Genomic DNA, 11,279 nt, shown 5'->3' with positions numbered 1-11,279 from the left:
TTATAATTATTTGTCATAAAAAAACATGAAAAGAAAAATTCATAAAAAAATTTTAAATTTCGATTTTTATTTTTTAATACAATATTGTATTAAGTTCTTTAAATATGAATTTTTACATTAAATATTTCAATGATTTTTCATATCTTTTTACATAATTAATAATAATTCTTTTCAAAAATATTTATATAACTTCTACATTTTCAATTATATACAAAATATTTTTGAAAATTTTCTAACTATTATTAATACTATTGTTGTTATTATTATCACTATAAACAATATTTTTGTTATTTGTTAAAAATCAAATTTAAATTAAAAATTTTCTAAACAAAAACCATTTATTTATTATCAAGCTTGTTTACAATTATTTTGCAATTAAGTAATATTTAATTATGTAAATTGAATACAATCTTCTTTTTTTTAGTTACAATCTTTCATTTTTCCCACTCATTATATTTAAAAACAGACAATACAAAAAATTAATGATTTTTTGTATTTTGTTATACATATCACGGAAACAAATTAAATTTCACTGATCTATAAGAACAACAACATTAAAGTTTATTACATACTATATAATATGGCAAATCGAAATAGTGTTTGTTTATTCATATTGCAGATAATTATTACCTGAATTGTATACTATATTGGAATCTATAAAGTTTAACATGATACGTAATCGTATCTAAATGCTATTCACATTATCTACCATATTATTATATCTAATATATTTTAATTACCAACTGTGAATTATGGACGATCAAATTTGCATCTGTACCAAACCTGTAGAAATTTGAATATAAATAAACAATACTATACTAATAGTTGATATATTTATGTATGATTTTATGATAAAAAGAGAATAGCATAAATTATATAGCGTAATATACAACCATTTTAAGAAAAATAAAATACAACTTCAAACACAAATATTATAGCTCATTTACCTTCCTATTTTTCATAATTTTCATTGGATTATTTTCGTAATTTTGTTTAACTAATCTTGTTTTATAGCTTATTCTTGTATACTTTATGCATCAGTACTATATATAACTAAATTGAATATTTATTAATAGTCAAAATAAAATATGAGTGACACCTTATAAAGCAATATTGATGCGAACATCAAGAAAACTATGTAAATAAGAATAATGTGACTAATTTTTTAACAATTTTTAAACTCAAAGAAATATGATATAATTAAATGACATCAAAAATTAAAATTATATAAATGAAAAAAGTATGCTGAGTAGAAATTTGATACTCTAATCACGTGCATAAATGTTCAGTTAAACTGTACATAATTAAAACCACTAATATTTGTTCTATTATTTTTATGTATAACACACTTCCTACGCTTAAATTATGTTACAGTGTATTTTTTTTTCTTTTTGTAAACATCATTGTGTTATGTTAAATTTATTAAACATCCAAATTTAAATTTTTATAAAGAAACATACATTCTCTTCTTATATAAATTTTGGACAAGTTTGTTTAGAAAATTCCATGAATTGCATGTTTTTGCAAATTATAAAATTATGTCTGGGCGCGCGCATAAATAAATATATACATATATATAGCAATAAGGATTATTTCAACTATAAATACGCACGTCTTTCTTTAACTTTTAATATTCATATTTCATTATAATTCAAGCAAAGCAACACATGCAAGTTGTAATTTGATACTGCATTATTTTTTGTGTGATTCATATTACATCATGGATTAAAGTATAAAGCTTGAAATTTATATTAGTATCGAGATACAATATTGATGAAGTATATATGAGCATCGCTCAAATGAACAGTGCCAGAAAACAAATTTGAAAAAAGTGAAAAATAGATGCGTGTTGTGTGTGTATATTTGTGTGTCCTGCTAGATAGAGAAAATAATAAGTCGTGATAATCAATCTCAAATCTCACTCGACGAGTTACTACTGGAATTATTACCACTCGAGGATGAAGTTGATGATGTTCTAGTATTGTTCGATTCATTGGTTGCTCTAAAAACACATAAATATATTTATGAATTCTTTCTATATCTTTATAGAATGAATATTTAAATCTTTATATTATTTTTAAATAGAAAATATAAAATGTATATAAATGATGCACATAAGTTACCTAAAGAGAGCGACTAAGCTACGTCCTACGGTATTATCCTGATGTACTTCGGTTGAATTCTGACTTCCCAAATGCTGTCTACAAATAGGGCAAGTACCATGCTAAACAATGAAATAAAGAAAAGTATCATGGAATATTAATATTGGCAAGAAACAGTTGTGTAATTTTAAATTAAAATTCATTTCTTTATGTATTTTTTTATTTACCAATTCTAACCATGGTACAATGCATGGTGCATGATATAGATGTAAACAAGGAAGTTGCTTAACTGGTTCAGAAAGTTTGAAATCTTCCCAACAAACGGAACATTGAAGTTTACTATCTATATAGATAATTTAATAAAAATTTGATACTAATAATGTTTAGTTTAATTTTATTTTTTATTAATTATAATATATATTTTTTACTTACCAACATGATATTGATTCACAGTTACAGTTGGTATTTCATCAATTTGTTTTCTTGGTAAAGGAGGTGGTCCAGTTCCATCAATTTGATTTAATAATTGTGTTACAATTGCATCTAAGCCATCTTGACCCCAAACATAATCTCCAGGATTTCCCAAGAACAGTCTAATATTGAATCTACATTATTGTGCTTTATTTTAGTAATACCAAATATAAATAAAATATAATGACTTTTATCCTGTGTGAACAAGCGTTCTTCTTCTTTTGCTATTGTTTCATTTTTTATATATATATTTTTATTTATATATCTATATAAGTAAAATTAATTTTTTATCTAGTATTTATAATATTCTTTAATTTACAATTCATTGTTTTTTGAATAAATGATTATTATTGTACAATGTAATAGTATATTTTAGACATTAAAATTTTGCAAAAAAGAAATAAATTATCATAATAATTTTATCAAAATATCATTAATATTTCTAATGTTTTTATAATATTTTCTTAAATTGTTTTTATTTATTCTAATCTAATTATTTTCATTTTTTAACACAATAAATATATTATATGTATAATTATTATATATATGTGATTATTATATATAATGAAATAATATATAATTTTTTCATAATATGAAATCAATCAATTTTATATTATTTTAAAAAAATAAATGAATACATATATATATACAAGCACGTATATATGCATATATGCACAATACATGCGAGTATATAATATGTATTATTTTCATCTACAAATTTATATGCTTAAACATATACATTTTAATTATAGGATTTTCAATAATGTTAAAATAATAAGAAATAAATGCTAAAGACATAAAGTGTCTTGTAACAGTATAAATTGAATAGGTACATCATTATGATTCTACTATAAAAAAATAAGTAGAAAATATAAAATAAAATTTTTTTATTTAAAGCTTCTTTTTGAGTAAAACAAATAGACAAATTTTCAAATATAATTAAAATTGATTATTTTTTGATTATGATATATATATATATATATATATATAAACTATAAATATATTAATTTTACATATGTAAAAATAAGCAAAAAAATGTAGAATAAAATTTTATTGTTTAACTTTTAGAGACTGAACATATAGTCAAGAAGTCATTTAATCAATGAATTTTCAAATTCAATTTTCTCAAACTAATTTTTAAATGAAAAAAATTTATTTTACATTTTTTATTTTCATATGCAAAATAATCATCTATCAATAATTCATTCATATTTAATCTAGAAATAGCCAATTTTAACTGTACCTTTCAAACTGAATGATTTGAATATTTTTCAAACTGTTTTAATTTTAATTTTTTGAAAATAATGCTTAAAATAGAAAAATTTTATTCTATATTCTAATTTTTTCAGAACTATTTTTTATTTATACTATATAGTTAAGACTCATTGTATATTAAATATTATTTTTTTAATAAATAAATAAATATATTTTAAATAAAAAATTGAAATTAATATTAAAAATTTGATTTTAATGTCATTAAAATTCTTATTAAGAATATATACCATAACATTTTTTTATATAACAAACAAAAGAATTTGTAAATAAATTAGAAATTAAAATATGCTTCTAAATTCACTCAGGATAATATTTAACATAAATAAAATTCATAAACCAAAACGACATACATATAATAATTTTTTATTATTTAAATTCATTTAATATTTCTTACTTGTTAAGAAATATTGAAATAATATAAAATTGAATACATTCAAATTTGCATCCATTTAAATATTTTTAAAAACTTAAAATTTATAAAATAAAATATAATGCATGATGAATGATATAAATAAATAAAAGGATTATATGCAAAAATAGTTAAAAAAAAAATTAAATTTTGTAAAAAAACTTTATTTATAGATCAAATTTGAAAAATTTTTAAATATAAATATAATTGATAATTTTTAATATTATTAATATGAATTAATTAATATGAATATATATTATATTAAAATAAAAAATATAGAATAAAATTTTTTATTACAAAATTAATTTTTGAGAATATTGAAAATTCATTGATTTTAGAAACATCTGATTTCTTTTCTTCTTGTATATTTTCAATTTAAATTTTTTCAAAAATGAAAATGACAAAATTTTATTCTATTTTTTATTTATTTTCATTTTAATTTCTTACAGATAATTTATTTATTTCTAATTAGGAATATTCATTTAGTCAATTTCATTTATATTTGAAAATATTTTAAATTTGAGTTAAAAAAGTTTTGAATGAAAAAATATATTTTTTTTCTATTCATTTTTGCATATAAAATCACTCTTATATATTCCATCCATCTTAAGTCATTTATATAAATAATGAATTTATGATAAATATTGTACATACACAGGTAGTTGTGCAGCTTGTGCTACCCCTTCTGAGAGATTAAGTATAAAATCTTGTATGAAGTTCTCTACAGACACAGGAACTACTTCCTGTCTTCCACGACTGCTGTTCAACATAGAAATAATCAAGTAGGAATTATTTATTAGATGAATGTTTTATATAAAAGAAGCAGATGTCCAAATACTTATATATAAAATTAATATAAACACATGCAATGGAAATAAATATATTTAAGTTAAAAAACAATAGAAATATTTTAATCTATATTTTATTTTTATATATATTTTAATCTATATTTTAATTTTTATATATATATACTATATATAAAATTTTAAGTTTTTAAAAATATTTAAATTACATACCTATTAGAGCGACGTGTATCTTGGGCATTACGTGACCAATGAACTCGTCTTCTACCAGCAGGACCATTATTTCTGCTAGAACTAACTGGTGTTTCAAACTGATTGGAAAATTCCATTTCATATTCTCCCCTCAGAGGAACATCTGCATAGCGTTCCCAAAGCTACATAATAAATATTTAATAAAAATAAAAATAAAATATCTAGGAATGTAATAAAATTAAAAAACAGAAGAGTATTAAGATTTAACAACATTATTTATATCATCTATAACACAATTGCTTATAATACTATTTACTATTATAGTTATTATTACATCATCTATGAAAATTGTTATTTACATCATCTATGTCACTATTGATGTGCATTCCAGATCCACTATCACTGCTATCACTTTCCAATTCCTCTATGAAACCACTTGAGCATCTTGGGCATGTGTAATCCTAAAAAAGGATTAAACAATATTGAATTATGTATATACAAATATTATTATGTATATACAAATATATTTTAATAATTCTATATTCTTATAACAAACATTATATACATTTTTATAAATTTAAGATATAGAATATATCTTAAAATTTCTAAAGAATTTTCATACATCGAAAAACCTGAAAATTTAATCAATCAATACATATCAAATTGTTTTTGTATTTATTTCCTCCAAAATATCATTTCATTAAAACAATATATTATATAATATTTAACAATAAAGCATTTATTAAACAATTTCTGAAAAAAGTAAATTATGAATATTATATATAGATTTTCATAAAAATGAGAAAAAATAAGAAATTTAAGAAAGTAAATATAAAAGCATTTAAAATATACAGATTCTTCCACGTAATTAAATTTCATATTTCAAAATAACGTTATTTTTTCATAATATTTGAATATTAACTGTTTTTAATATAAACATATAATAATGAAAGTAAAAATTTTTAATTTGAAAATAGTAATATTTATACGATTTTCTATATGGAACGAGGCAAAAAGAAAAGAATTTTTACGCGATACAAAATGACAGCACAAAATACAAAATTTGCGATTTTATATTGTTACATTTATTAGTATAAATATTAATGTATAAAAAAATGGATAAATATACTTACAGGTAATAAACGTTCAATTTCGATACTGCATTTGTGACAAAAAAATCGGGACATTGCCCCGTCTACAACGGCTTCCGCCATCTTTTACGTGTCCTCTTTGCTCCTCTTGCCTATTTCTGACTATCGTGATGGATCGTAATCCGTCACAATTCTTGGTGTACTTGATTACGTTTTAAGCGAATGCCGAAACAGAACTGGAAAACTACTGATTTTAAATGATACCTTTACGTAGCACGAGATGGCGTTTGATTAAATTAATTAATTGCGTACCAAACACTCATTATTGCGTTCTTTGGTTTTACTTTTTTATTTTTTAGCTTTCACCGAAATTAAAATATTTTTTCTTCTCTTGTCAATTATTAATTTTATACATTAATTCTTTATGACTTTATCTTTTATTTTCACTTGTAAACTATATTCACTTGTAACACATGAAAATATTTTCCGAGTATAATTTGAAGGAATAATTTGATTGCTAAAAAATAAATAATATTTTTTTTCTTACGTCTATGAAATTAAATTTTTTTATATTTCACAACAAAAAATATATCAAATATATGTAAATAATTACTTTATCGATCGTTAAATATGTATACCCATATTGTTCATTTATTTCAAATATTACATATGTACCTTAATGGAAAAAATATGTATTGAAGGTTAGGCATGTCTGCGCATGTGTGTACACGCGAGTGTTTTATGTAAGTAATCCTTTTCGAAGTAACGTATTCTGTAAAAAATACCTATGCTTATTTTATTTAAGTTGCTTAAAAAAAAAGAATATTAATAAAAAATGTACTATAACAACATAGCTCTTAATAAAATACGATTGATATGTACAAATTTTGAGAGAAAATTTAAATATATAAAATTATTATCTAGTTATTATCTAGTATATTATATCTAAATGGTGTCACGCTGATGTATAATATATGCATGATGATATCATACAAAATTTTCGAATTTCATGTGTATGTACATATTTTTATTTATATATATTTTTATACCAAATTTTTATACTAAATTTTATATATTATTCAAATTTGAAAATCTTTTATATATGTCTTTATAAAATTATAAAATTTAAAAATAATAAAATATTACATGTAATAATATAATATCCAATTTTAGAAATGTTATATTTATTAAATTATATATTATTATATTGTAAAATTTTGATACCAAATTATATTAAAATTTTTTATTAATCTAAAGTATCTTTTTAATCAGCAAATTTTATCTTTTAAATTACCTATATACAGAGATACAATAATTCAATGAAGTAAATAAATTAATGTAAAATTATATATGTATATGTATATACAGGGTGTTATAAAGTGAGAGTTCTATCTCGTTTCGCCCTAATTCTGCTTCGCTTTTAAGAGAAACTTGAATTATTTATAATTTAATAAATAATTCTGAACTGACATTTTTGTAAACCAACTTTTATATTTATGATCTCTAAAATCGACCTTCCAAAGATATCCCATATTAATTAATAATTAATTAATAATAAATATATTAACACCTTGTATATATAACAAAAAGTAGTTAACGAATAATTTATGTAAAGTACTGATTTATTACAATTAAATGATAACTTAATGACACAAATATTTTAATACAACTTATATCATTTTATAACACTTACAGTAAGTAAGCAATAAAGATATTATTCTAAATCTATTTAGATAAATATATTACAATATTTTGATCATTTGATAAACAATTAAATAATTCAAATTTTTGTACCATTTGAACTACAACAAGAGTCTTGAATCTTGAACATTTCTCAAATATATTTTAAGTCCAGCTTGTACCTTTTTTCATCAAGTGACTGTATACATATAGAAAGTGATTTATTATATAATGAACACATTTTTTTCAAGAATGCAATATAGTCGAATTTAATGAACACACGAATTACGATTACGAGAAGAGAGATTTTGATTTTTACAGAATTTGTTTACAGGTGGATACGTATATCTGCATAGCTTTCAAATACTTTTGTATACTTTTGTTTTTTTAAAAATGTAATATTATTTGTAAAGTGCTGGTTTTACAACTGTATTTTATTTCTACATTATTAATTATGTAAAATCATATCATATCTGTTTTATTTAAATTTAATTAAAAAATTAATTATTATCCATGAATNATATTATATATATATTATATATAATATATATATATAAGGAAATGAATAATTGTTTTTCTCACAAAAAAGTTTGGATATATTTTTATTTAAAATTACAACAAATGATTGTTATAAAATATTACGTTTCACGTAATCATTTTGTATTCTTTTTTTTTGTTTTTCTTTTGCATTTAATTATCTCAGTATATCTAATAATTACCAAAGATAATTCATAATTTAGTATGTTAGTTCGATGTTTATCATTTTTTTTTTCATGATTTCTCTATTAATTGATTTCATAATTTCAAAAAATAATTATAATAGAAAATTGTATTTATTATATTAATATTTTTAATAATAACTCTAATAATTATAAAAACATTTTCAAATTTGTGCATTAAATATTAAATAATTTTAACTATTTTTTGTATTGGTATCTATATGTACGCAGAAAAATTCGTTTATATTTCAAAATTTCATAAAAAAATAGTAACAAAAATTTTAATTACATTTAAATAATAACATGGAATAATTTATATAAAAAAATATGTTTTAAATTCCAAGTAAAATTTACGAATTCGTTATCAAATTCATTAACTATAATGTAATAATTTTAATATTAAAAATATGCATAATTAATTTTCATTAAATTATAAGAACTTTGAATAAATTAGATTTAATTTTTAACATATATTGTATTTATATATGTATATACTATATATAATATGTATATATATATATATATATATATATATATACATATACATATACATATATATATATATATATATATATATATAGCTTATATCATAGAATACAGTTTGATGCAGAATCATTTATAATATTGTAGAGAACACAGTAGAATGAATAATTTGAAATCCTTGGTATTATGAAAGACGCAATAGAAGATTATACTTAAAAAGAACTTTTATTTTTTTTAATTATTTCCAATATTACTTTCCATATACTAATACTACGATCTCTTTTATTATCTGACATTTTCTCAAATACTTATCGATAATATTATGGTGAAAAAAATTAAAAAACACTTCAAACAGATTTATTTTTTTTTTTTTTGTATTAATTCTATACTTGAAATTTTAATAAATGTTATAAATTAAATATTAGGGAAATAATTTTTATTTTATCAATATTTATCTTATACACATAATTCATTCAAATTATGAAGTTCGTAGCAAAAAAATCGTAGATTTTTAAAGATATATAAACACCTTAAATATAATGTATATCTTCACTAGACTGAACACATCAAAGGGTAATCAACGAGAAAGATGATTGCATAGTTCGATGAGACGAATGTAATTATAACAAAAATATTGCCCCAATAAATAATTTAATACTTTTAAATTTTTGATTTTACAGAATTCATTTTCTGTTTAGAATTATTTTTATTTATTTATTAAATTATAAAATTATTTATATATATATAATTAGTAATTATAAAATTAAAATTAGCTAGCTCTTTTTTTCTATTTTTCTTTACTATTTATAATTATTCAATTATTATACAATTTATAATCAATAATTAAAAATTCTTAATTTTTAATTTTAATCAATTTATTAAATTCCTAAATTCTTATTAATAAAAAAAATTTTTTCTTATTTTATTATTATTATTTTTATTCTATTTTGAAAATATTTTTTTCTTGAAATTATTTGAATGCTATGAATTAAATTATTTAAATGCTATGATTGTTAATATTACTCCTCATATATATATTATAAAAATTATGCTGTTACATAAAGTACATAAATATAATGTTTTATATAATAAAATAAAACTTTTATTTTCTGAAGCAAATTTTTATCATTATTACATTCATCCTTTTAAACTTATCCAATATTTTCTCAATTAGTTATATTTTCATATATCTTTATATTATATTTTTAACAGCAGCAAAGCAGCAAAATGAACTATGTATTTATTCACTTAACATAAGATAATAATTATTCAATTATTAAACAAAATCAACTAATAATAATTGTTAATTATTTTTTATATTTCTATACCTATTCCTAACCTTTTGGAGTACAAATAGTAATTATATTAAGATAAGATAATAATTATTTAATTATTAAAGAAAATCAACTAATAATAATTGTTAATTATTTTTTATATTTCTATACCTATTCCTAACCCTTTGGAGTACAAATAGTAATTATATTATATTATATAATATATATAATAGTATTATATTATATTATAATGTATAATATAATATATACTCTATATATAATTACTCTATATATAATAATACTCTATATATAATAAAATAAATAATATCTAAATTTAGATTAAAATTTATAAAAATAATTATGATTGAAAATAATTGTATTTTTAGTATTTTGTAGTAAAATTGATTAATTAATTTATAAATCAAAATATTTTATAAATATAATATATAATAATAATATATAATATAATATAAATTATAATAATATAATTAAAATTACCCTCAAATAATAAAATACATATTACGTTTGTGATTATTAGAAAATACATTATCAATAATTATCAATAATTAATCATACTAGAACTTTATAGAATATTCATACTAGTAAAAAAATAAATAATATATTGCGAATAAAATAAAAATATAAAATAAAATAAAATAAAAATATATTACAAATAGGATTTTATATATTTTTAATTTGATTAAAAATTGAAATATGATATTTTGATATTATTAATTATAATCAGTCTAATTCTTAAATTCTATTCATAAACAAATATTA

At 19.2% G+C, this 11,279-nt stretch overlaps 1 protein-coding gene across 5 annotated transcripts; it reads right to left on the bottom strand.

Moving 5' to 3' along the window:
• Window positions 1–1,245: 1,245 nt before the first annotated feature.
• On the bottom strand, window positions 1,246–7,094 carry LOC122718705 (E3 ubiquitin-protein ligase RNF126). 5 transcript variants are annotated; one of them, XM_043943974.1, is made up of 10 exons: window positions 6,957–7,094; window positions 6,656–6,860; window positions 6,386–6,587; window positions 5,612–5,713; window positions 5,274–5,434; window positions 4,912–5,016; window positions 2,535–2,707; window positions 2,330–2,445; window positions 2,124–2,224; window positions 1,246–2,002 (listed from the first exon to the last, which is right to left on the bottom strand). In XM_043943974.1, exons 3-10 carry the CDS (start codon window positions 6,464–6,466, stop codon window positions 1,912–1,914), a joined length of 930 nt encoding a protein of 309 aa, XP_043799909.1. In that variant the 5' UTR covers window positions 6,467–6,587; window positions 6,656–6,860; window positions 6,957–7,094; the 3' UTR covers window positions 1,246–1,911. The 5 variants fall into 5 exon arrangements, with proteins under 5 accessions (XP_043799909.1, XP_043799908.1, XP_043799911.1 ...); XM_043943973.1 differs by having other exon boundaries at window positions 6,386–6,579; XM_043943976.1 differs by having other exon boundaries at window positions 2,535–2,695; window positions 6,386–6,860.
• Between the last annotated feature and the right edge of the window lie 4,185 nt (window positions 7,095–11,279).

The sequence above is a fragment of the Apis laboriosa genome, unplaced genomic scaffold (assembly GCF_014066325.1).
Source record: "Apis laboriosa isolate Shangri-la unplaced genomic scaffold, ASM1406632v1 scaffold68_cov148, whole genome shotgun sequence".
In the NCBI taxonomy this organism is placed as follows: domain Eukaryota; kingdom Metazoa; phylum Arthropoda; class Insecta; order Hymenoptera; family Apidae; genus Apis; species Apis laboriosa.
This window is presented reverse-complemented; position numbering and strand designations above follow the sequence as displayed.

What these genes read in the sequence shown, in the direction of transcription:
- LOC122718705 (XM_043943974.1), bottom strand. Translation starts at nt 6,466, where the DNA reads ATGGCGGAAGCCGTTGTAGACGGGGCAATGTCCCGATTTTTTTGTCAC. An exon ending in GATACACGTCGCTCTAATAG is followed by an intron (nt 5,017 to 5,273) that starts GTATGTAATTTA and finishes TATGTTGAACAG; the next exon opens with CAGTCGTGGAAGACAGGAAG. An exon ending in TGTGAATCAATATCATGTTG is followed by an intron (nt 2,446 to 2,534) that starts GTAAGTAAAAAA and finishes TTATCTATATAG; the next exon opens with ATAGTAAACTTCAATGTTCC.